This window comes from Oncorhynchus keta, chromosome 34 (assembly GCF_023373465.1).
Source record: "Oncorhynchus keta strain PuntledgeMale-10-30-2019 chromosome 34, Oket_V2, whole genome shotgun sequence".
NCBI lineage: Eukaryota > Metazoa > Chordata > Actinopteri > Salmoniformes > Salmonidae > Oncorhynchus > Oncorhynchus keta.
In genome coordinates this window covers 54,143,292-54,168,444 of record NC_068454.1, presented here as the reverse complement: position 1 = coordinate 54,168,444, position 25,153 = coordinate 54,143,292, and the positions used below count along the sequence as shown (strand labels likewise).

The window sequence follows — 25,153 nt, the reverse complement described above, 5'->3', positions numbered from 1 at the left end:
AAGAATGGCTTTCGATTCATTAAATACTTGTACAATTTTCTTCCCCCATTTTCTTTCCAGTTTTGGCCACAATCGTTAATTGCATAATGTTTGTTTGTTTTTTGTAGATACAATCTGCCAACTAAAGCTTTGCACGTGGACAGGTTCGTAGTCAGAGCAAATTGAACAAACAAACAAAACATTTATAAGCAAATCTAAATGTTTTGAATGAAAAGCAGAAGCTGCTGTGGTAGCAGAGGATGTCCCCACCATTATCACTGTGTGTGTGTATTATATACGTGGTGTGTGTGTACCTTAGTATTTGTACCTGTGTGTGAGGAAGCTCAATGTTGGTCTCACTGCATGAGCCAGGTCTGGTTCTGGTAAAGTTCTTGCTACCTGAAGAAAGCCCTGGAATGCGCTCCAAGCCTGCTTTGCATCTGTGTGTTTGTCTAAGACGAGGAAATGTACGCTCTTCCATATCAGCTCAAGGTCTTTAAGACATGTGTCTTGGACCCTCTAGTGTCAAAGCACCTGGCAGAGGCAGATTAGACTTCCCTTACAGGCACTGGGGTGGGAGTTCCACCCTGACCTCTGCTGACTGGGATATTCCAGGACCAGTCCGGTTGAGATCCATCACTTTCCATTTCTCTTTCACATCTCTCTCTCTCTCGTGCGCGCGCTTTCTCTCATTCGCATCCCTCTCTTTCTCTCTGTCCATCTCTGATGGTAATTGAGACATAGCCAGATATCCAAACAGGAATGCTGTTCTGTAGGCTTGTTGTATAGTAACAATAACACTATGGTATCTCTCAGGAGATATGGCACTCTGAGTTGCGGTCCATTCAACTTGTCTAATTGAATCACAATAACATTTTATACAGGGGAGAAAGACGGAGCCAAAACTCCCTTCACCTATCTCCAAATCCAATAACTTTGTTTTGGAGAACCAAATAAACTGGAGAAAATGTATTCTTTACAATGAGTGAGTGAGTGTTTGAATTATGTAAAAAAAAAAAAAAACATATTTTTTCTGTTGCATCATTAGGTCAATGTTGTGCTCTTCACGCTGCCAAAGAATGGGCTCAGTTCAATGAGAACATTGACAAAAACAGACCTCGATAGAGACAGAAAAGGAAAGGGATGATTATTTTGATACAGACCTGGTGGCTGCCACTGTGGGAGTGTGTACCTACATGCAAATATATAATCACTGAGGCCATGACCACCGTGTGTGTGTGTGTGTGTGTGTGTGTGTGTGTGTGTGTGTGTGTGTGTGTGTGTGTGTGTGTGTGTGTGTGTGTGTGTGTGTGTGTGTGTGTGTGTGTGTGTGTGTGTGTGTGTGTGTGTGTGTGTGTGTGTGTGTGTGTGTGTGTGTGTGTGTGTGTGTGTACTGACGGCACGGCCAAGTGACTTCATCCACCCAGTGCTCGGGCTCCAGCAGGCAATGCACCAATCGAAGGCCTAACCTTATCTGCTCCGCTTGCGGTTGGAGGAAATCGATGGGACCAACCTTGAGAAGGCATTAAGACAAACGGTAAATGGGTTCCTCCTCTGAAGTAAACCCTCTCCTCTCCTGTTTGTTACCTCATCCCGCCAGTAAACGCCGCAATCATCCTGAGACCATCAATTAATATGTTTCTTAAGAGAAGGGGGGTTGAGGGTCAAAACAATTCCGAAGAAGATTCTGGTGGATTTAGTACGGTAAAAGCTGGAATTTTTTGGGCGGCTCATCTTCTTCATAAACATGCCAAAGCGAAAGCCATTATTTGTGAGGGAAGGAGGGGACTACTGGCGCCAGCGAGATTTGATTTCAGTGGCAGAAATTGGATTAGCAGCCATTAAAGGCCTCCTCACACATACATTTATAATGCCGTGAAGGGGAACGTATCTGTAGCCAGCTCATCTCACTCACACCGATGAGCTCTACTGTCTGGAATAAGATACACTGCATGGACAGTGTGTGTGTGTGTGTGTGTGTGTGTGTGTGTGTGTGTGTGTGTGTGTGTGTGTGTGTGTGTGTGTGTGTGTGTGTGTGTGTGTGTGTGTGTGTGTGTGTGTGTGTGTGTGTGTGTGTGTGTGTGTGTGTGTGTAAAATGGTTAGGATATATGGTGAGCCAAGGTCTACAGATGTTCACATGAAAAGATATGATCTAAAAGTGACAGAGAGTTTAGAGAGTTTAGAGAGTGAGTACTAGGGAAGAGGGGGGGGGGGATGAGGATGAAGAAAAGTAAGAAATGTAGGGGGCTTTTGAGTGACAGTGTATGAGAGAGAGAAAGGTAGGAAAGAGGGCGAGAGAGGGGAGAGAGAGACAGAGATGGAGGGAAATTGGAAGGGGAAAAAAGAGGAAATAGTTGAGAACAGGGAAAGATACACAGAGATGTGCCGGCAAAAAAAAAACACACCCTCTTTGTCCAGAGAGGACAATATTTTATGAGAACAAGTCCGTCTTGCCAACAGGATGACAAGAGCCTCTCTGCACAGCATCATTTAGCCTAACAAGATTACTCTGAATCGTACTTTCTCTTCTCTCTCTCTCACTCTTCTCTGTTCTCATTCTCTTTCCCCCAGTGCTCTGCTTACAATCACCCATCCTGCTTAGCAGGAATGATTTAAAACATACGCATTCCGATTTAAAAAGCTAATGTTGGGATTAGGTGGGTCATTATTTTCTCATTTATGCGACGGAGGCTCTGTCGGGAGATTAAGCAGCAGGTTAGTCCACCAGTCCCGCCTTTGAAGCTCTTTTTTTGCTGACAATAAGTCAAATCGAAAACCCAACTCGGAGATTAACGTCTTTAGCAGGGAGAAGCCCCGGCAAATAATGCATGACTGACACCGTGATTAATCTGCCCGGTGGGTAATATGGAGTTGGGGTTCTTCTCCTTGGAGCTGCTGAGTGACTGGTCCTTCTGTAGCTCAGTTGGTAGAGCATGGCGCTTGTAACGCCAGGGTAGTGGGTTCGATCCCCGGGACCACCCATACGTAGAATGTATGCACACATGACTGTAAGTCGCTTTGGATAAAAGCGTCTGCTAAATGGCATATATTATTATTATTATATTATGACAAAGACAATGGAACGTTCCCCTGGAACGGTATCCAGGACTGGTCCGCTATCCAGGAATGGTCCAGCGTTGAGGGGAGGACACTGTCTGACGATGAAACCACATTCAACTTTCAGTCGACGCTCGGTCCGTTTCTGATCGGTCAACACTGAGTCTGTATGCTTAGACTTTGCTAATGAGAGAGCTTCCTGTAAATATTTGGTCAATATTTGGCTAACCGCTAACACCACACCGCCAACAACCTTAACATAGGCAAGCCAGCAGACCAGGCCCCAATTGTGGAAATCAAAACTGAAACCTCTGCAGAGTCACTCGCCAACTCTGCTCCCCTGAACGGTACCCCTCTCCGGGTTCAAATCGGTGCTTGCTCACCACCTCTGGCTCTACTTTACGGATGGTGTCACCACGGCAACGGCAGAGGGCCACGCAGAGTGCAGGCGTGATGACTAGGCCACCGTGTCTGATACGCCCGAAACTCAAATTCATCTGCAGTCTGCTATCGCTCCCTCCGACTGACTCACACACACACATCTGGGCCTAAATACACGGAGCTGCTGACAAGGAGGAATAATTAGCTTTAGTTAACTATAATGAATGGCTAAATGTTGCGTCTCATTTCTGACGGGCAAAATAGCTCTGTCGTTATGTGTGTCTGTGTGTGTCTGTGGACATGCTTGCTTGCATGCACGTATGTGTTCACGTGCTTCAGTGTGTGTGTGGCTCAGCTAGTGTGTGTGCTGGTTGCGAGCGGGTGTGTGTGTGTGTGTGTGAGTGTTAGCGAGCTGTGGATAGCTGTAGCAAACCAGGGGGTGGTGTAAAAGTGGGCCGGGGGTCCAATTAAAAGATCAAGGGGACTATGGTTAGAATATTACACATTTATCATCGTGGCTGGAATAATAGGGGAGATGTCAATTACGTTCCACTTCAGTCACATAGCAGAGGAGAGGGTGGGGCTCTCATTCTCATGCTGTCATTGTGGGGCGTCTTCCATTTCCAGGTCACAATAAATGATTTGATCTCACTCATTCATTTAATTGAATCTTTTTTATGTAAATATTTCCCGCATGCCTTAGAAAGGTGCCTTGGGGGGTAGAAACAGAATCATTGATCTTCGTTCCATCGCACCGTTACACGTCAATTGATAGACGCAGGGTAATTCCCTAACGAAACGAACCATTTTAAAAACGGGGAAACATGGCGCTGACTTGGTTGCATTCTTGACTCTCCCTTTGTTTGGAGTAGAAGTACAATGATTGCCTCTGCGATTCATTATCTTACGCCATGCCATTAAACAGTAAAAGCTCATAAAAACAGGACTTGGCGGTGCACTTTTACACACTCTGCTGTTGCCTTTTAAAACCAACTAAAGAGAATGAGGAACTCACACTCCAGAGCACCCTGACCTACCCAGTCTTAACTGTAAAAACTTTGAAAAGCATGCTCGCTAGCACCGAGATGGCAAAACGTGCGTAGTCCTGCCAAGGAGGTGACCTCCTCGCACCAAGGATTAAACATTGGATGGAACATTTGTTTTTCATTTCAAGGTGGTGAAGATGCATTTCCTGTTGCCTGCTGGGGGTGTTGAGTGGGCCTGGGTCGGGGGTGTTGAGTGGGCCTGGGTCAGGGGTCAGGGGCCCAAAGTGGGCAGCAGAACAGGGAGAGGGGGCAGGCAATACGTGGTCTGGGTGGTGGGATGTCTTTTTGTGGGGCCACAAGGCGGAGGGTTCTTCTGCTAACGCTCACGGTGCCATCTGGAAGACCCTTCCTTATACGCACATGCAAATAAATGGTGTCAGATATACTGTACTTACACCATCATGAGCTCTGCTGAGTACGTATATATTATAGTGCAGACACACACAAGCACGCACTCACCCACACACGATGGAGTGTGTTCTCTTCCAGACAGAGGGGCTCACATTCACTGAAATATCAAGGCTGTGTCAACAGTGCATCATACATCCATAAAGAATATCGTGTCTGCCTTGTGAGGACACCAAGGGGGCATAAGGGGCGACTCAGAGTCTGTCACACAGGCTGTTGGCTGTCTGGGGCATGTGTGTGTGCTCTCCTCTCCCTGGCCTGCAACAGCCCCCCTTGGCCTGGGGGGCTTGGGGGGATCTAGGAGGAAATTGTCCAGCATGATTCACTGCTTTATACCTAATTTCTCCACCATGTCCCTTCATCCCCCGATCCTCCACTTTATCCCCTTCTCCTCTGGGAAAATGAATGGGAGGGGAGGAAATCCCCCCCATGTCTGGACACGGAGCACAACTGTCCCGTGAAGAGGAACTAGGCCCTAACGAAGAGGGAGCCATGCTAAATCAGACGGGCTTAGACGCTAAACCTGTGGAAATCATGGCACAATCCCCGTGCTCTAGCGGATGACAAAGGACTCAAGGATATAACCTTATTTTTGTGTTTTTATCTTCTTGGATTGTTTGGGCAACTCTGGACGGTTTTCACCCCATCTCCTTGCACTCACAAAGTGTGAAAACACTACAAACCATTTTGTAAAAATAGTTACTTTCGACTAGACAAAGTCTAATTTGAGCCTTGAAGTCTCAGTCTGTTTGATGTCCTAGCAGAGCTCCTGTTGTGTGTGTGTGTGTTTTCGTTAGAGACCCAGAGCAGTCCGCTCTCAGTAGTCCCTGATCCTCACTAAGGCCTGAGCTCTATCAGAAGCCTGTCACGCGCCAGTCAAGCAGACAGCTGACTGAAGCTGACAGATCTCACAGATCCCGTATGGTCCAGCTATAGGACGCTGCAGTAGTCTCCTCTCCTCTCCTACCCAGGCACCAGCTGCCTCCCTGTCTGTCAATAATACTCCCAATTACCCCTCCACTCGGTCAAACACAAACAGGGGGCTATCCTGACGTCTTGACACGTGGAAAACATTTGATGGGTTTGTTCTTTAGCCTCCTTTGATTACAGTGCCATGTCCATTTCGACGTCCGTTTCAGGGTCTCACCGAGAATGAGAGAGAGGGTTGTGTATTTCAGGCAACAACATCCTCCCAGAGAGGTATGACGGCATGATGCTCATCGAGTGACTTGTGATTCCATTCAAAGGCAATACCCAGCCTCAAGGCCTATTGGGGTGGGGTTATGATCCCAAAGCCTGCCACCAACGAAGCAAACTAGGTGCACTTTACAGGGGATTTAAAACATCAACGATAGGGCACCTGGGATTGGTCAAACTCCCTTTTGAGTAATTCACATAGAGGTCTGAGAGGTCGGATGAGCCATGGGAGGATCTATGGTTTCTCAAGTTTTCCTTTGTGTATATACACAATCACATTTCAAATCAAATCAAAAGTTATTTCTCACATGCGCCGAATACAACAGGTACTACGGTGAAATGCTTACTTACAAGCCCTTAACCAGCGATCCAGTTAACAAAACAAGAGTTAAGAAAATGTTTACTAAATAAATTAAAGTTGAAAAAAGTAACTCAATGACATAACAATAACGAGGCTGAAACATTATGTACAAAATAACACACAAAATAGCACAATTGGTTAGGAGCCTGTAAACGACAGCCATCCCCTCACCTCAGGCGTGTAATAAAACACGTAGTACAGTTACAGACAGCCCAAACGGTTGCCGTCTCCTCAGAGCCCATGGCGTATTGCCTTCGTGTGCTGAGCTGAGTACAACCTTTATGAGCGGGCCTCAACTTAAGTGCTCTGCTTCTCCTTCCCTGTGTTTGTCTGTGTTCACAAACACCGACGCACGTATGCTCGCTCGCACACACACACACACACACACACACACACACACACACACACACACACACACACACACACACACACACACACACACACACACACACACACACACACACACACACACACACACACACACACACACACACACACACACACACACACACACACAGCGCAGCAGCTGGTAGGCCTGTACTTGTTCCTTTGTTGTGTCTGTGTGTCTGTTCCCTGGGTCCGAGCTCCTGGACATGAGTGGGTCAAAAGCCGCAGCCTCTCTTCTCTCTGTGAATCATCAGGCTCTAATTAAAAGCTGTGATGTCTCTATGAAGACCAGGCCCGCCAGAGGTGGATGGAGAGGTGGGAGGGGAGGGGGGAAGAGAGAGATAGAGGGGGAGTGAGAGAGTGAGAGAGAGAGGGGAGAGAGTGGGAGGGGGAGAGAGAGCTAGAGGGGGGAGTAGAGAGAGAGCGAGAAAGAGGGGAGAGAGTGGGAGGGGGAGGTAGAGGGGCTTCTGGTGGCTGAGCCGGTGCAACTGTGCACCAGATGTTCCCAGCCGGCCCCCTTCCCTTCTCCTTACAGCCAGCACACTCAAGGGGGCGGACGCGGGCATGCCAATGTTCCCCTAGAAAATGTACACAACTACCACCACACTAAAATGTTCTCCTGTGTTGTGTGCACTGCACATTGTCTGTCATTCCGATTGTCTTTGTCATATAGTGCTTGCATGTCTGAAATGTGTGTATGTTTGAGTGTAAGAGAGAGAGAAAGAGAAGACAAGAGTAGAGTAGATAAACATAAGCTACACTATGTCCTTTTCTGCTTGAGGTCTGTTTGTCTGATTGTGTCTGTGTACGTCGGCAAGTGTGTGTTTTTGTGTGTGTGTGTTTGCACGTATGTGTGTACGTGTGTGTGCTAAGACGTGTGTGTGTGTGTTGGTATGCTATGTGTGGTCTGTATGTGGTGATGGAAGCGTGTGCGGGCCACAGTCAGAGAGCTGGAGGTCTGGCAGACAGAGATGCATCCCGGGCAGGGGCCACACTGGGGGCTTTAGGGCCCTCACAGGGGCCATGGAGAAGGTTACTTACATTTGAACACATCCCCTCAATGCGAGTCTGTTGAAGCACCGAAGACTGCCTCCGACCTCATCTCTAGATACAGAAACCACTGACAAAACATCAACGCCCTAAAACCTCCAATGAACCCTCAGCAGAGAACCTGGCTTTACAGCCCTAACGATGTCATGGACAACATCACTCTGTGACAGTACGTGTCTCCCACTTGTGAAACATGTTGATGGGGACTTGAAACGTTTTCCTTCTGCTCTGCTCCCCCTCCAGTGTGCTGCCACTTTGTTTGTTTGTGTACGTTCTGTTTTTGATGGGGCTGTTGCTGTTTAGGCATGTGCCGCCTCATTTCCTCCCAGCCAGAACCTCAGACAGGGAGGCTTTCCTGATCCGTGCTATTTCGCTCTACGCACACTGCCATGGACAGACACGCATACTCGTTTACATACACACGGTCCAAAACAGACAAGCAGTCAGGCACCTGGACGGGCTACTCCGTGACACACAAATCATCTTGCTTAAACCCAGTCATAGTCTGCTGTTCCGTGGATGTTTCATCATTCAACGTGTCAGATTTCGTCTTAACGCGCCCCCCTAAACGTCCTCGCCTCACGTCAGAAAACCAAAGCAATAATTCATATGGTCATCGCCGTTAAAATGAACGAGAGAAATGCCTGGGATTTCCATGCTGTAATGTGACTACATGCGCCTAGCGAGTCCGTTCGGTAAAACGACTAGTTTGTCGGGCCAATGAGTGGGAGAAAAAAAGCCCCCCCTCGTTCTTCCTGCTTGGAACCGACCAGATGACAATAACGTGGAGTATGGAGCCCCAGTGAGCACTAATGCACCCCCTCCTCCTCCACCCCCCTGGTCTTTGAAAGGCCTCCACATGTTTATGGCTCATGCCTGTGGTATGACGATGGATTCTCCATATAAAAGCCAGCAAGGATCATGGGGTGTTTCAAATATTGCTCTCCGAAGACAGTTGCTGACAAAATGACAGCGGCCATATTTATTTTGGTCAGGGAGCAGGGCACTTTGTGGGGAGTTAATCAGAGACTCCCTCCTCCGAAGCCTCCTTTGAGGAATGCAACCACAGCAGAGAAGGACCGGAGACTACTGGTAATGACTTTCTCCTCCTGTGGAAGATTTAACACCGCGAAAAACGCTCGAGAGGCAGAAAAATAAACCCAAAGTTTGGTCAGGGAACCGTCAGTATAAATCAAGTGTTGATTGGCTGTGCGCTTGGATAATCAATTCCCATCCGGTTAGGAGACGCAAGAAATAATATAATAAGTGCTTATAGGAAAAGGAATGATCTACGGCAGCGACTGGTGGGGACTGAGGATGACCGTGGTCCTTCTGTGGCTCAGTTGGTAGAGCATGGCGCTTGTAACGCCAGGGTAGTGGGTTCGATTCCCGGGACCACCCATACGTAGAATGTATGCACACATGACTGTAAGTCGCTTTGGATAAAAGCGTCAGCTAAATGGCATATATTATATTATTATTATATTATATATTATGACTGAAAGCAGAACTTGTGCGTTAACTTGTGAGTGCGACCGCAGCGTATGGCTATAACTGCCATTGGCCCAGGGCTGCAGGCCAATCCAATGGCAGGTTGATGTCTTTCCTTCTGATCCTCTATCTGAGTCTCAGAAACACGGCAGTAAACACTCTCTAACCTCTCTACCTCGCCATTCCAATATATCTCAAATCTCAAGCTCAGAGGTGAAATGAATGCCACACAGCGCTCAACGACGGCCTCATTATCACCGAGAGATCCACGTGTTCCCTGAATATCACATCTTAATGAATAATCTTAATGAATCATTTCAGATACATTACATAGTTAATGCATGTCACCGTGTCACCAGCTCTGGAGAACAGTGGCGAATGGTAGATGTCAGAGGGGGACAGAGCTGCCCCTGTGGCCGCGAGGAGAGGGCGCGGCGGGAAGCGTCAGGGCGCGGCACATCTGAAGGCCCCACTTAGTGGCTACCGTGTCGGACGTGCCGTGCGGGCTAATTAAATGAAGATTAGGCCATGGCTCTCGCAGTCGCAACAGGCTGCCGCGTGGGGCGCGCATAATCACTCTGACAGGCCAGCAGCCAATTAGTGCTCTCCATCTGCCCTAGGAAAGCACTTGGCGGCTCACATTTATCACTTGGCGGCTCACATTTACATTAACCCGGGCCGGAGTTTGCCTGTTAATCATCGGCCCCATTCCGGATTTGCCACGGAATCATCAGGACTCCGGAATCATCATCTACAAATCATCTCCTTTTTGTTTCGCGAGAGCATTTAGAGATGTTTGGTCGAGTGTGGTGGCAGAGGCAAATCACTTGCTGTTCGGTTTGGACGAGGCCTGTCCCGTGAACTTCTCTGGGGAGGAAAAGGAGCGCACTCCATAAGAGAGGAGTCTGTCAGCCTGTGTTCCGCAATCTGGCGTGATGATGGCAGCAGGAGAGGGAGCGGGGTATGTCTGACAGGCACACAAACATCCGGAAATTTGTTGGGGGATATTGGTTTTCCAAATCAACAAACACGGACCAGAGTCAGATGTGATCAGCGGATAGCCTTTGCCAGCACCTAAATCTCTTGGCTTTCTGACTGTAAACAGGCAAATTCTGTGTGACACAGTACACATATACACACACACACACACACTAGAGCTTGTAAGTAAGAACTTGAATGTAAGCATTTCACTGTATGGCTTGTAATTCAGTATTCTGTATGGCTTGTATTCTGTATTCTGTATGGCTTGTATTCTGTATTCTGTATGGCTTGTATTCTGTATTCTGTATGGCTTGTATTCTGTATTTTGTATGGCTTGTATTCAGTATTCTGTATGGCTTGTATTCTGTATTCTGTATGGCTTGTATTCAGTATTCTGTATGGCTTGTATTCAGTATTCTGTATGGCTTGTATTCAGTATTCTGTATGGCTTGTATTCTGTATTTTGTATGGCTTGTATTCAGTATTCTGTATGGCTTGTATTCTGTATTCTGTATGGCTTGTATTCAGTATTCTGTATGGCTTGTATTCAGTATTCTGTATGGCTTGTATTCAGTATTCTGTATGGCTTGTATTCTGTATGGCTTGTATTCTGTATTCTGTATGGCTTGTATTCTGTATTCTGTATGGCTTGTATTCTGTATTCTGTATGGCTTGTATTCTGTATTCTGTATGGCTTGTATTCTGTATTCTGTATGGCTTGTATTCAGTATTCTGTATGGCTTGTATTCTGTATTCTGTATGGCTTGTATTCTGTATGGCTTGTATTCAGTATTCTGTATGGCTTGTATTCTGTATTCTGTATGGCTTGTATTCTGTATTCTGTATGGCTTGTATTCAGTATTCTGTATGGCTTGTATTCTGTATTCTGTATGGCTTGTATTCTGTATTCTGTATGGCTTGTATTCAGTATTCTGTATGGCTTGTATTCTGTATGGCTTGTATTCAGTATTCTGTATGGCTTGTATTCTGTATGGCTTGTATTCTGTATTCTGTATGGCTTGTATTAGTTGTATTCTGTCATGTGAATCAACTTTGATTTGACACACACACAAACACATCAAGCGAATCCTAGCTTGAGCTTGTTGGTGTCACGGACGGTGTGTGTTACAGACAGGCGGCCGCGCTTCCTCCCAAACGGATTTGGGGCAGTCACACTTCTCAGTGCATCGTTTTACAGGAGGACCAAACCGACCGCCACACATGGTTCCCAGACGGAGACGGCCAGGGGGTCCACAGAGCTGTGTGTTCCCTACAGAACCACACTGCAGAACCACACTGGGGTAGACAAAATCTACAGACCCACACTTAAGGGTTAGACAGAACCTGGTCCACAGCCCTGTGTGTTCACTTCACAACCACACTGGGTTAGACAGAACCTGTGGACACACTCTGAGGTGGCTGCTGAGCACAAAGCTGCTGCCTATCACTCTCTGTCTGATTCCATAGCTCTTTAATGGCTGACGAAGACCTCACAGGCCTTCTAGCTTTCATCTAGCCATGTTACTTTATATGGACACTGAAATACTGAAATACTACTAATACTGAAATACTAATACTGTATAACGAGTCACAACTTTTTTCATAGGCTGAAAAAAGGTACCGTATGCATTGCACAATTGTACAGACACGGAAACAGACACACACACAAGTGGTTTTCCAATGAGAAGCATTTGCAGCCTGGCTAAGGCAAGGCAAGTGCTCGGGGCCTGTTCTGAGACGTTTAGCTAAGTGTATGATTGATGATAGTGCGATGGAGGGCTTGGCCTCAGATGAGCTCTACAGCAGAGAAGGTTTCTCCTCTTACACACAGGGGAGATCATTATCCCCCACCACACTGGCCTACTACTTCTGCTCCTCTCCGCTTCCAGCACAGGTACCTAACCCAATGACCGTAGACAATCATTATGGGGTCTCTCTTTCACAGGTATCTAACCCAATGACCGTAGACAATCATTATGGGGTCTCTCTTTCACAGGTATCTAACCCAATGACCGTAGACAATCATTATGGGGTCTCTCTTTCACAGGTATCTAACCCAATGACCGTAGACAATCATTATGGGGTCTCTCTTTCACAGGTACCTAACCCAATGACCGTAGACAATCATTATGGGGTCTCTCTTTCACAGGTATCTAACCCAATGACCGTAGACAATCATTATGGGGTCTCTCTTTCACAGGTACCTAACCCAATGACCGTAGACAATGATTATGGGGTCTCTCTTTCACAGGTACCTAACACAATGGCCCGTAGACAATCATTATGGGGTCTCTCTTTCACAGGTACCTAACCCAATGACCGTAGACAATCATTATGGGGTCTCTCTTTCACAGGTACCTAACCCAATGACAGTAGACAATCATTATGGGGTCTCTCTTTTTCTAACAGTCTACCTTACACTCTCCAAATCCACGCTGTCGCCATGGTGCCTGGTAGTCTTGGCTCATCTCATGTCTCCGTCTTTTAGAAATGATCCCACTCTGGGCTGGCTAGTCAGTATTTACACAGAAAACGCAAACATGAGTTACCCAAATGTCACGCTTGTCAATGACAACTGGCGACTTCGGAGCCGTCTGTGAATCTCAGAGCGGATTTGCAGAGCAGTAGAAAATTAGCCAATGAGGTTCAATGGTGTGTTTGTGTAAGACCTGACCACTCAGCCTAAATCCAAAAACCAGGGATCACAGAAAGATTAAGTAGGCGTTTTTAGAGCTTAAACATTTTAAGTTGTTTACACAGCATCTAATACTATTAAAATGGAATAACCCGTCACTTGGAGGTTAGGAGAAGGATGGGGGGTCTGTCTGCAATGAATTTAAGCAGAAAGAGGAAGATACAGTGTAAAAGAGAGAGAGAGAGACAGAGAGACAGAGAGACAGAGAGAGAGACAGACAGAGAGAGAGACAGAGAGACAGAGAGAGAGACAGAGAGACAGAGAGAGAGACAGAGAGACAGAGAGAGAGACAGAGACAGAGACAGAGACAGAGAGACAGAGAGAGAGACAGAGAGAGAGAGAGAGAGAGAGAGAGAGAGACAGAAATAGGGGGATATGGAGAGATGTACATGTTATATCTCTGTTTGTAAACCAGAGTCTGATGACAGGATTAATGTTTCTATATTTTTAGGATTGCGGTGAAATCTCCTGAGGGAGAATCCTAATTGCGTCAACACTGAGCAGCTTAAGACTCCAGAGAGAGAGAGACGCCCCAAGAGCAGAATTTAGACAGCTGGAGGTGAATAATAAGAACACATACATTGACTATTGGCAGCCCCCCGACATCATTGCAAGAGCACAATATGTACTGCAGTTTTGACTATGCTGTGCGACGTCACTTCAGCTTGGCAACAAAAACAATAACAACGGTGGTGGGGTGGATGCTGCGCTGTTTCCACCTAATGCAGATTTAATCTTTAACTAAATACATCATTAGTAATCGTAGCCTGGCAATTGAAACAGGACGCCACAACAAAAACATGGCTGGCCAGAGCGACTATGTCATTACAGTGGGTCAGGAGAAGTAGAAATTGAAGTACACTTTCTAATCTTTTGGCCCATACATATTGGTTCGAGATTCCTTCTTCCCCAAATGAAAAATGTAAATGTTCCCATTCACAGAACGATCAAACAAAGAGACACTTATACTCTATACTTTTGGGGGAAAGGTCTGATGTGTATTTGTGTGCAGCACAATATGTCACAGCTTGCCAAAAGCTAAAGGAAGAAAGTACTTCAAACAAAACAAATTCTCCATGTACTGAATTAGATTTCTGAACGTTCACCATTATTACATTTTTTGTATTGGATATATATATATATATATTTTTTTCCAATCCTTATTGAATTGTTGCTGTTGCGTTCTTGATGGTTATGCATCACTTTGCTTTGTCAACATTGACCTTGTTATCATGCAATTAAATGCATATTGAAGTTGAAGAGAGAGAGAGAGGAGAAAGAGAGAGAGAGAGATAGGAGAGAGAAGAGAGAGAGAGAAAAGAGAGAGAGAAAAGAGCTTCAAGAGAGCAGGAGACTCCAGAGAGAGAGAGTAAGAGACAGAGAGAGAGAAAGAGATGAGAGAGAGAGGGAGAGAAGAGAGAGAGAGAGAGAGAAGAGAGAGAGAAGAGAGAGAGAGAGAGAGAGAGAGAGAGAGAGAGCGTCAGCGCGTCATTGCAGAGGCCAATGGAACAGCTACTGATAAGGCATGTTTATGGCCCTTTCAGCAGATCACCCTGGGGAGAGAGGAGAGGATGGAAGCAACAGAACAGCAGTCTGTCATCCCTGAGGGAGGGAAGAGGTGAGGAGAAGAAGACTGGCACCCAACAGCAGTGGTGGAAAAGGTAAAGATAGTCCAAATAAAGATACCTTAATAGAAAATGACTCAAGTAAAAGTCACCCAGTAAAATACTACTCGAGTAAGTCTAAAAGTATTTGGTTTTAAATATACTTAAGTATCAAAAGTAAACGGAATTGCTAAAAAATCCTTAAATTGGCTAATATTTTGACATTGATCAATGAGATTACAACCTATATTAACCCACTCAAAGACAGCCAAAAGTTAGTTGAATTTCCAATATCATATTACTATGATTTCAACCATCTAAAAGCACAATCAAATTCCAATAAAAATAATAATTCACCCAATGTTTATCACAGTGCTTTCAATCATTTTAAAAGCATGGCAAGGTTCAAATAGGAATACAATGTCAGATATTATGTTTATTTATACCACATATTAATGTGTAATCACTGCTTCATCTAATAGCACAACCAAATGACCTGTATAGCAGATTCTGCACAGATTATTACAGTGATTGTGAAGATCTCACAAACCTGCGACAACCGATTCATGCCATCTTGAACATGCACACTTGATGATTACATGTGACAAAGTGTGGTTACAGTAACCTCAAAAACTGGCCATGGATGTGTAACTACTTTTGAGGTTGAATGTTACATTAGTTTGTATTTGGTTGACAACGCAACAAATTATCTACGTTTAAAAGAGCAGTATCTACAGTACTGCTGGAAAAGTTCCATTTGAGCCTTTGGCTTAAACCCATTTTTCAACTTTCATTTTTGGTTGAGTTGGAGACGTGAATCCAACATGTCATTTGTTAACTGTCGTCAAGTTAATAGGCTATTTATTTGACTTCAAAAGTGATATTGAATTGTTTGGTTGTCAACGCAACCAAATATCAACATTTGAAGGAGATGTATCTTCTGTTTGGATAGTTCCATCTGTGCACTGACTTGGTCTGGCTTTAATTCCAGTTGGTCTACAAATGAATAATTGCCATGTTGGATTCAAGTCTCTATCTCAAAACAAAACAAAAATCTAAGTTAAAGAAGAAGTTATAGGACTAAATCAAATCCAACGTTAAATGCACTTTAATCAAATTAAGTTTGATTTGATTCACTCCTATTCTTTTGGTAAACAAACATACATACTGTACTCAACCAGACACGACACTACAGGTTTCTTCATGGTTCCCAAACCAAAAACAGATTTAATGCGTTGATCAGTTATGTATAGAGCCGTGTCATCGTGGGATGCTCTGCCACCAGAGGTTACTCATGCAAAATGTAAGTTTAGCTTGAAAAAACAGATGAAAAAGAATATTGTATCACAGCACCTCCTCTTTCTAAAGATCTCATATAACTGTGCTGGATATAAGAATATGAATATGTGAATAGTGCGTAAATAGTATTTTTTTGTCTCTTGGTGTCGTGAATATATCAGACACCCTTCAGACGCATCTTCACATTTCGTTGAGAAATGCTTTGTTTCTTGACATCCTTGACATTATCTGGGCTTTGACTATCTCTCTCCATGTACATTTTCTTGATGAGGGATTATGTCTCTCAGAAGACACTGAGGAAGAAAGATCCTTGACTCGAGCCGGGCCATGTGCGTCAGAGTTAAGATGGGTGACATGAATCTGTAAATGACTTCCAGTGTTATTTAAGTGCATGGAAATGCAAGCTGGAGGTGATCAGATAAACATTAGCATAAATAATGTATACCTACATGCACATAATATATATTTACACACAGTTGAAGTCATAAGTTTACATAAACTGAGTTTAAATGTATTTGGCTAAGGTGTTTCACAATTCCTGACTTTTAATCCTAGTAAAAATTCCCTGTCTTAGGTCAGTTAGGATAACCACTTTATTTCAAGAATGTGAAATGTCAGAATAATAGCAGAGAGAATAATTTCATCTTTTATTTCTTTCATCATATTCCCGGTGGGTCAGAAGTTTGCATACACTCAATTAGTATTTGGTAGCATTGCCTTTAAATTGCTTAACTTGGGTCAAACGCTTCGGGTAGCCTTCCACAAGCTTCCCACAATATATGTTGGGTTAATTTTGGCCCATTCCTCCTGACAGAGCTGGATAACTGAGTCAGGTTTGTAGGCCTCTTTGCTCGCACACACTTTTTTTAGTTCTGCCCACAAATGTTCTATAGGATTGAGGTCAGTGCTTTGTGATGGCCACTCCAATACCTTGACTTTGTTGTCCTTAAGCCATTTTGCCACAACTTTGGAAGAAGTATGCTTGGGGTCATTGTCCATTTGGAAGACCCATTTGCGACCAAGTTTTAACTTCCTGACTGATGTCTTGAGATGTTGCTTCAATATATCCACGCGATTTTCCTACCTCATGATGCCATCTATTTTGTGAAGTGCACCAGTCCCTCCTGCCGCAAAGCACCCCCACAACAATGTGCTGCCACCCCCGTGCTTCACGGTTGGGATGGTGTTCTTCGGCTTGCAAGCCTCCCCCTTTACCCTCCAAACATAACGATGGTCATTATGGTCAAACAGTTCTATTTTTTTCTCATCAGACCAGAGGACATTTCTCTAAATAGTACCATCTTTGTCCCGATGTGCAGTTGCAAACCGTAGTCTGGCTTTTTTATGGTGGTTTTGGAACAGTGGCCTTTCAGGTTGTGTCGATATAGGACTCGTTTTACTGTGGCTATAGATACTTTTGTATCCGTTTCCTCCAGCATCTTCACAAGGTCCTTTGCTGTTGTTCTGGGATTGATTTGCACGTTTCACACCAAAGAACGTTCATCTCTAGGAGACAGAACACATCTCCCTCCTGAGCGGTATGACGGCTGCGTGATGATGAACCAGACTTGTGGAGGTCTACAATGTTTTTTCCGAGGTCTTGGCTGATTTCTTTTGATTATCCCATGACGTCAAGCAAAGAGGCACTGAGTTTGAAAGTAGGCCTTGAAATATATCCACAGGTACACCTCCTATTGACTCAAATTATGTCAATTAGCCTATCAGAAGCTTCTAAAGTCATGACATCATTTTCTGGAATTTTCCACGCTGTATAAAAGCTTAGTGTATGTAAACTTCTGACCCATTGGAATTGTGATACAGTGAATTATAAGTGAAATAATCTGTCTGTAAACAATGTTTGTACAAATTACATGTGTAATGCACATAGTAAATGTCCTAACCAACTTGCAAAAACTATAGTTTGTTGATAAGAAAAAAAATAGTTTTAATGACTCCAACATAAGTGTATGTAAACTTCCAACTTCAACTGTACAGTCATTGCCAAAAGTTGAGAATGACACAAATATACATCTTCACACAGTTTGCTGCCTCAATTTGAATGATGGCAATTTGCATATATTCCAGAATGGTATGAAGAGTGACAGGTGAATTGCAATTAATTGCAAAGTCCCCCTTTGCCATGCAAATGAACTGAATCCCCCAAAAACATTTCCACTGCATTTCAGCCCTGCCACAAAAGGACCAGCTGACATCATGTCGGTGATTCTCTCGTTAACACAGGTGTGAGTGTTGACGAGGACAAGGCTGGAGATCACTCTGTAATACTGATTGAGTTTGAATAACAGATTGGAATCTTCAAATGGAGGGTGGTGCTTCGAATCATTGTTCTTCCTCTGTCAACCATGGTTAACTGCAAGGAAACACGTGCAGCCATCATTGCTTTGCAAAAAAAGAGCTTCACAGGCAAGGATATTGCTGCCAGTATGATTGCACCTAAATCAACCATTTATCGGATCGTCAAGAACTTCAAGGAGAGCGGTTCAATTGTTGTGAAGAAGGTTTCAGGGCACCCAAGAAAGTCCAGCAAGCTCCAGGACCATCTCCTAAAGTTGATTCAGTTGCGGGATCGAGGCACCACCAGTACAGAGCTTGCTCAGGAATGGCAGCAGGCAGGTGTGAGTGCATCTGCACGCACAGTGAGGTGAAGACTTTTGGAGGATGGCCTGGTGTCAAGAAGGGCAGCAAAGAAGCCACTTCTCTCCAGGAAAAACATCAGGGACAGACTGATATTCTGCAAAAGGTACAGGGATTGGACTGCTGAGGACTGGGGTAAAGTAATTTTCTCTGATGAATCCCCTTTCAGATTGTTTGGGGCACCCGGAAAAAAAGCTTGTCTGGAGAAGACAAGGTGAGCGCTACCATCAGTCCTGTGTTATCCCAACAGTAAAACATCCTGAGACCATTCATGTGTGGGGTTGCTTCTCAGCCAAGGGAGTGGGCTCACTCACAATTTTGCCTAAGAACACAGCCATGAATAAAGAATGGTACCAACACATCCTCTGAGAGCAACTTCTCCCAACCATCCAGGAACAGTTTGGTGACGAACAATGCCTTTTCCAGCATGATGGAGCACCTTGCCATAAGGCAAAAATGATAACTAAGTGGCTTGGGTAACAAAACATCTATATTTTGGGTCCATGGCCAGGAAACTCCCCAGACCTTAATCCCATTGAGAACTTGTGGTCAATCCTCAAGAGGCGGGTGGACAAACAAAAACCCACAAATTCTGACAAACTTCAAGCATTGATTATGCAAGAATGGGCTGCCATCAGTCAGGATGTGGTCCAGAAGTTAATTGACAGCATGCCAGGGTGGATTGCAGAGGTCTTGAAAAAGATCGCAAATATTGACTCTTTGCATCAACTTCATGCAATTGTCAATAAAAGCCTTTGACACTTATGAAATTCTTGTAATTATACTTCAGTATTCCATAGTAACATGTGACAAAAATATCTAAAGACACTGAAGCAGCAAACAAATTAATATTTGTGTCATTCTCAAAACTTTTGGCCACGACTGTATACTGTATATATTTCCTGTCTCATTTTAATCCATAGCAATCTAACCCAATACGTATCCCAAATACTAGTGTTCAGTGGGAAGAAATTACATGCAGTCCAAATGATATTTTCTTAACCCAGCCTTTCCTCCGTGTCACTCGGGATTCTACTCTAGTTCACACTCTAACTGATTTCCTTGTTGGTTTGTATTGTTGTAAAGGTATAATTAGAAGAAAAAAACATACATTGTGGTTATAGCCTGGGAAAAATCCTATTTACATCTTGAGACGTAATTTGTTATATTGCGGAGCAAAGCCATGGTGTATTAGATGGCATTGGAGGGACTTACTGACCAAAGTCCCTTGAATATGTTGTAATTTAAAAGGTCAACTGGGAGGTATTTAATAATGAACCCGGGCGTAATGAGGCCTTTCCATGAACCTCTTGATCTTCATCCACCGGCTTGGACCACTTCCTGGTCACCTGCACACCAAAGGGAAATACAGACATTCCTCCCATTGGATTACTCTTTATTATCACTTATGGGAAGTGATTATTTTACAATGTCAGTTGGTCTGGAACTGGGACTGGGTCCATGCTGCCTGCCTGAAACAAATCTCTCTGCTGTGTGGAACCCTGAGTATTTCTTCTTCTTTGCTTTCTTGGCATTCCCTTATCCCCCCTGACTTAAATGGATTCCATTTTACATAGTATTTATTTAAACAGCTTAACATGGACAAGTCTTTCGTTTCACAAGCTTAGTTTTGGGGGATAGGATTTTTCACTACCACTTGGGGTTAAGCGGCTTGAGGGTCGGGGAGTTAACAATGCCGTTTAGGTCTAAAACTAAACTTTATGACACAAGCCACCTCTGCCATTCTTGTAACCAAATAAGATCACACACAGACGACAACAGACAACTTTACCTACACAACTAAATTTAGGCCATTGACCATTCCCGTGGACATTGAATGGGGTGAAGACACTAATAGATGACCGTATCAAACATAAGACAGGAGTGATAAGGGAGGTCGACGTTAGAGGCCCCCACACTTGGTTTATACAGGCAAGCAGAAAAATAGCTTTGCTATGCATTCAATTGAGACTTTTCACAAAACTCCCCATCACCTCAGACTAGATAATTGATGCCAGTAACACAGGATCAACAATGCCAGGTTTTAATTCAAGAAGACCATAAAATACTTTAGAAAAGGTCAAGCAAGCAGTGCTAAATTAGGAGGGGGAAATTCCTAAAGAAAAAACAGGACAGGAACACATAATCACCCCACTGGGCACACAGTATTTGAATCAATTTTGTTTCCACATTATTTCAATGTTTCCACGTCATTTTCACTGACGTTAATTCAACGTCTATTCCCAGCTAGAGTCAAGAAACTTCCCAGTGGGACAGTTTTTCCAAGCCAGAAAGCACTGCCTGCCTCAATATTGCTGCAATAGGAGAGACAATCATGGTTTATTTCAAGTTTATTTACTCTCTCACTAAACGGTACTCTGATTTAACATGCAATACCAAAAATGGAGGAAAATCCTGGAGAGAAAGGAGGATATTTTCCTGCTTTTGTTGAACAATGTTCTTTTTCATCATTTTTCAGGAAGGCTTGAACCAAATCTGCCATTCTGTCACTATAACTCCTATATCTCCTTGTTTTGCCTAAGGAAGTGTATATATCCTAAACCAAAATCCCATTGACTGAGTTAGGGACAGCTTTTCTGTCATCACCTTGTCAATAAGCACACTTGAATGAGGCCATCACTCTAAATGGTGTGTTTGAATCATCTGTGAACTGAATAGTTCTAGGAAAAATATTTTCCGAGCTGTATTTACACAAAAAAATATGTCTAGATCTGACTTCTCATTTAATGGTCGACGTACATGCTGTGCGTACCGCAAATAACTTTCAAATGGACGGGAGGAAACAGAGAGTGCCATTGAGGAAACCTGCAGTTCACACTTTGAAGAATTCCACTGACGAGAGGGAGAGAGAGAGAAAAATATACCCAGAAAAACCTGGTGAGAGCTGGCTTGAATGGGGCAGCCATGGAAAAATACTGATATTTCATGCATGAAAAGGCCACTGTGCACTAAAAACCAAAAGGTTCAAAAAAAAGGCAAAAGTGGTGGGTTTGTGTTTGAGGGACACACAGTGTTAATGTGGGCTAGAGCAGCAGACATACCTGGTGGGTCTCTGAGACCAGAAAGGGGAAATGGTTTCTCCCAAGAGGGGGTTCTGGCCCCATACCCTAGATACAAATCAAATCAAATTTATTTATATAGCCCTTCGTACATCAGCTGATATCTCAAAGTGCTGTACAGAAACCCAGCCTAAAACCCCAAACAGCAAACAATGCAGGTGTAAAAGCACGGTGGCTAGGAAAAACTCCCTAGAAAGGGCAAAACCTAGGAAGAAACCTAGAGAGGAACCGGGCTATGTGGGGTGGCCAGTCCTCTTCTGGCTGTGCCGGGTAGAGATTATAACAGAACATGACCAAGATGTTCAAATGTTCATAAATGACCAGCATGGTGGAATAATAATAAGGCAGAACAGTTGAAACTGGAGCAGCAGCACAGTCAGGTGGACTGGGGACAGCAAGGAGCCATCATGTCAGGTAGTCAAGTCTCTAAAGCACAGGTGTCAAACTCCTTCCACGGACGGTCGAGTGTCTGCAGGTTTTCGCTCTTCCCTTGTACTTGATTGATGAATTAAGGTCACTAATTAGTAAAGAACTCCCCATACCTGGTTATCTAGGCCTTAATATAAAAATAAATAAAAAACAAATACCATGCAGACACTAGGCCCTCCATGGAATGAGTTTGACACCGCTGCTCTAAAGCACTATAATCCTTGAGGAGAGGCTAGATTTGCAAATGACAAACACACCACAGACCAAAAACACCCTAAAGATAGAGATGGATGACACAAACACAGACTTGCACACACAAACACACACACACATTATCCATCTACCCACCCAAACAGCTGTCTGCCCATATGGTGTTATGTCTTACCTCTCCTGCAGTGCCTAATGGCCATTTTGCATCTCTTGGACTCGGCGATAGTGGGGCAGGGTATAGTGTCCTTGGGAGGCTTCTTCACGATGTGCCGCGTCCGGGTCTCCAGACCCCACTTGAAGCCGCAGGTTTTGTTTCTCCTGGTGCAGGACCCCCACTCGCTCCACTGGCCCACCTCGCAGCCCTCTGCGTGGGGAGAGACAGGAGTCATTAAAGGGTAACACCGGGGATACTCGATGGAGGGTCCAAATCAAGGTTCCCTACAGTACATAGTGAAAAGACTATGATGGCCATAACCTCCTGGTGTGTGGTCCTTTCCATCCTTCTACTGTCTCATTTAAAAACATATACAAGAGGTTAGAAGGTTAAAGACTGTTGGGTAAAGCCAAATCAGTTCTAGGAGATCCTGCCTCAATGTGATCCACATGTTGACTTTCCACATTTCAAACACAGTATGAATTACTCCAAAAAGGCACCCTATTCCCTATATAATGCACTACTTTGGACCAGAGCCCAGTAATGCACTACATAGGGAATACGGAGCTATTTAAGATGCACACATGTCTTTGCTTTTTCCCTTTTACCTCCACACTCCATGGTGTCCTCCAGGGGCGCAAAGCCCTCGGGGCACTTCTCGGAGCAGCGCCCTTTGTGCAGGTAAAACCCTGCCTTGCACTTGGTGCAGAAGTCTTTACTGAAGCAGGACTCACAGTTATCTATCCTGCACCCTGTGGGGAGGGAAGAGGAGACGAGATGAGAGCGATGCTGGGAGAGGAGGGGAAGTGAAGAGAGAGAGGTCTCGGCAAGGCCAGGCTAGGCAGAGGTACAGTACAGTACAGTATACACTCATACCATCTGGAGTTGATAGAAGACTAAGGGGGTTTGGGGAAGGAGATGGAGTTCTTGAAATGATAACCGCCCCCCTCCAAAAGAAAGCCTCTGTGTTGATGTCCTGTGAATTATAGAATCATCTCTCCAGGGCTGTGCTGTATTTCAGCAGACTCGGTTTTCAGTGTGTATGTATGAACTGTGAAATAACAACAGCAAAGTTAGTGAAACATTACCTCACTGTGACCCCTTTCAACACAGGCAGGAAAACAGATCACAAGCCTGACATCCAACAGTCTGGAGACAACACAGAGGTCTGGGCCTGGTTCTCATGTTCTAGCCACATGGGTTTGAAGGATTATATTTTGTTTTGGTTTTAAATATATTTTTTTAAGCAAGTTAGTTTTACCCATGCCTTCAACTTATGTTTGATATGGTTTATTCTTAGCTTAGTGTTATCAGATATTGCATCATTGATGGGGGTAAGAAGGCACTTTTGTGATTAGGAAGATGGCATACAGCTGTGATAGAATCCTCGGTTTTGTGTTAGTTTGGGTTGGGGAACAAAAACATTGCGAGCCCCTGCCAAACTAACTAACCAACACTGATGTCTTTGGTGAGAAACACAACGCCACACTTATCGTCCCACGCCCCACCCTGCCGGGCTGAAACGCAGCACTGTGCGGCGAGTCATCAAGCCTTTTACTCTGCAATTAGCACTTTCAGGCAGGGGCCCAAATTACATGAGCTGCACCGACGGGTCGACGCACTGGGCTGCATGATTAAAAGGAAGCCCTCACCCGAGCTGTCTAATTTATGACACTCCTCAGAATCCCTAAGTGGCCTGATTGGGGTTAGCCAACCAATCTATATTAGAGGAGGTGGGAGGACTTATAGGAGGATGGGCTAATTGTAATGGCTGGAATGGAATTAATGGAACGTATCAAGCATATCAAACATATAGAAACCACATGTTTGACTCTGATCCATCAATTCCATTTCAGCCATTACAATGAGCCCATCCTCCTCCTCCCACCAGCCTCCATTGGCCTATAGGCTAGCCAACTAGCAGCTCTATCACTCGCTCTACTAGGCTTTTGCAGGTATGGTGGTGGCATCTGGTCTTCTCTGTGTCTCCCGGAGAGTCACCATGTGTGCATGTGAGTGTGTGTTGAAGTAATTATCCACATGTAACAGATACAGAGTACAAGGCCCAAGACTCTTTTATCTAGGACCCGGAGAAGGTTCTCACAATCACGCCCCTTAATTACACCATCTCCAGCTAACCATCAGGCCTCCTCTGCTCGCTCTGCATTCCTCAGCCACAACGGAGGTCCCTCCCCTTTTCACTTTGAACCCCTAAGTATGGCCTCTACCCACTCACTTTGTCTCTCACGCTTTTCCAATCCTGACCAGTCTAAACAAACCCGCTGCAAACACACACACGCACATTACACACACGCACATTACACACACACACACACACACACACACACACACACACACACACACACACACACACACAACCACACACACACACACACATATAATGGAAACACAAATAATTATACACACAAACACATACATACATATACGCACACACACACAATTATACACACACAAACAAAACAGACACACACACACATACAAACATGTCACATACACTAACCACACTCAAATCAGAGTTGGTTGGGGACACACCCATCTCGCTGTCACCCCTGTCGCCTACCTTCTGAAAAGATGACAGGATGACATGATGTTCGAATACCAGCATCCACACTGTTCTTGATTCTTTACCTAGATACAGTATCTAATTGCTCTCTGGCTGGTCATTGG

At 44.5% G+C, this 25,153-nt stretch overlaps 1 protein-coding gene across 1 annotated transcript in view; it reads right to left on the bottom strand.

The window, feature by feature from the left end:
• Positions 1-25,153, bottom strand: part of rspo2 (R-spondin 2) — a 77,960-nt gene that overhangs the window by 5,256 nt on the left and 47,551 nt on the right. Inside the window, exons 4-5 of the mRNA XM_035749143.2 lie at positions 23,074-23,217; positions 22,487-22,675 (exon numbers count right to left, since the gene is read on the bottom strand). Coding sequence (XP_035605036.1) covers positions 22,487-22,675; positions 23,074-23,217 — 333 coding nt within the window. The remainder of the gene's footprint in view (positions 1-22,486; positions 22,676-23,073; positions 23,218-25,153) is intronic.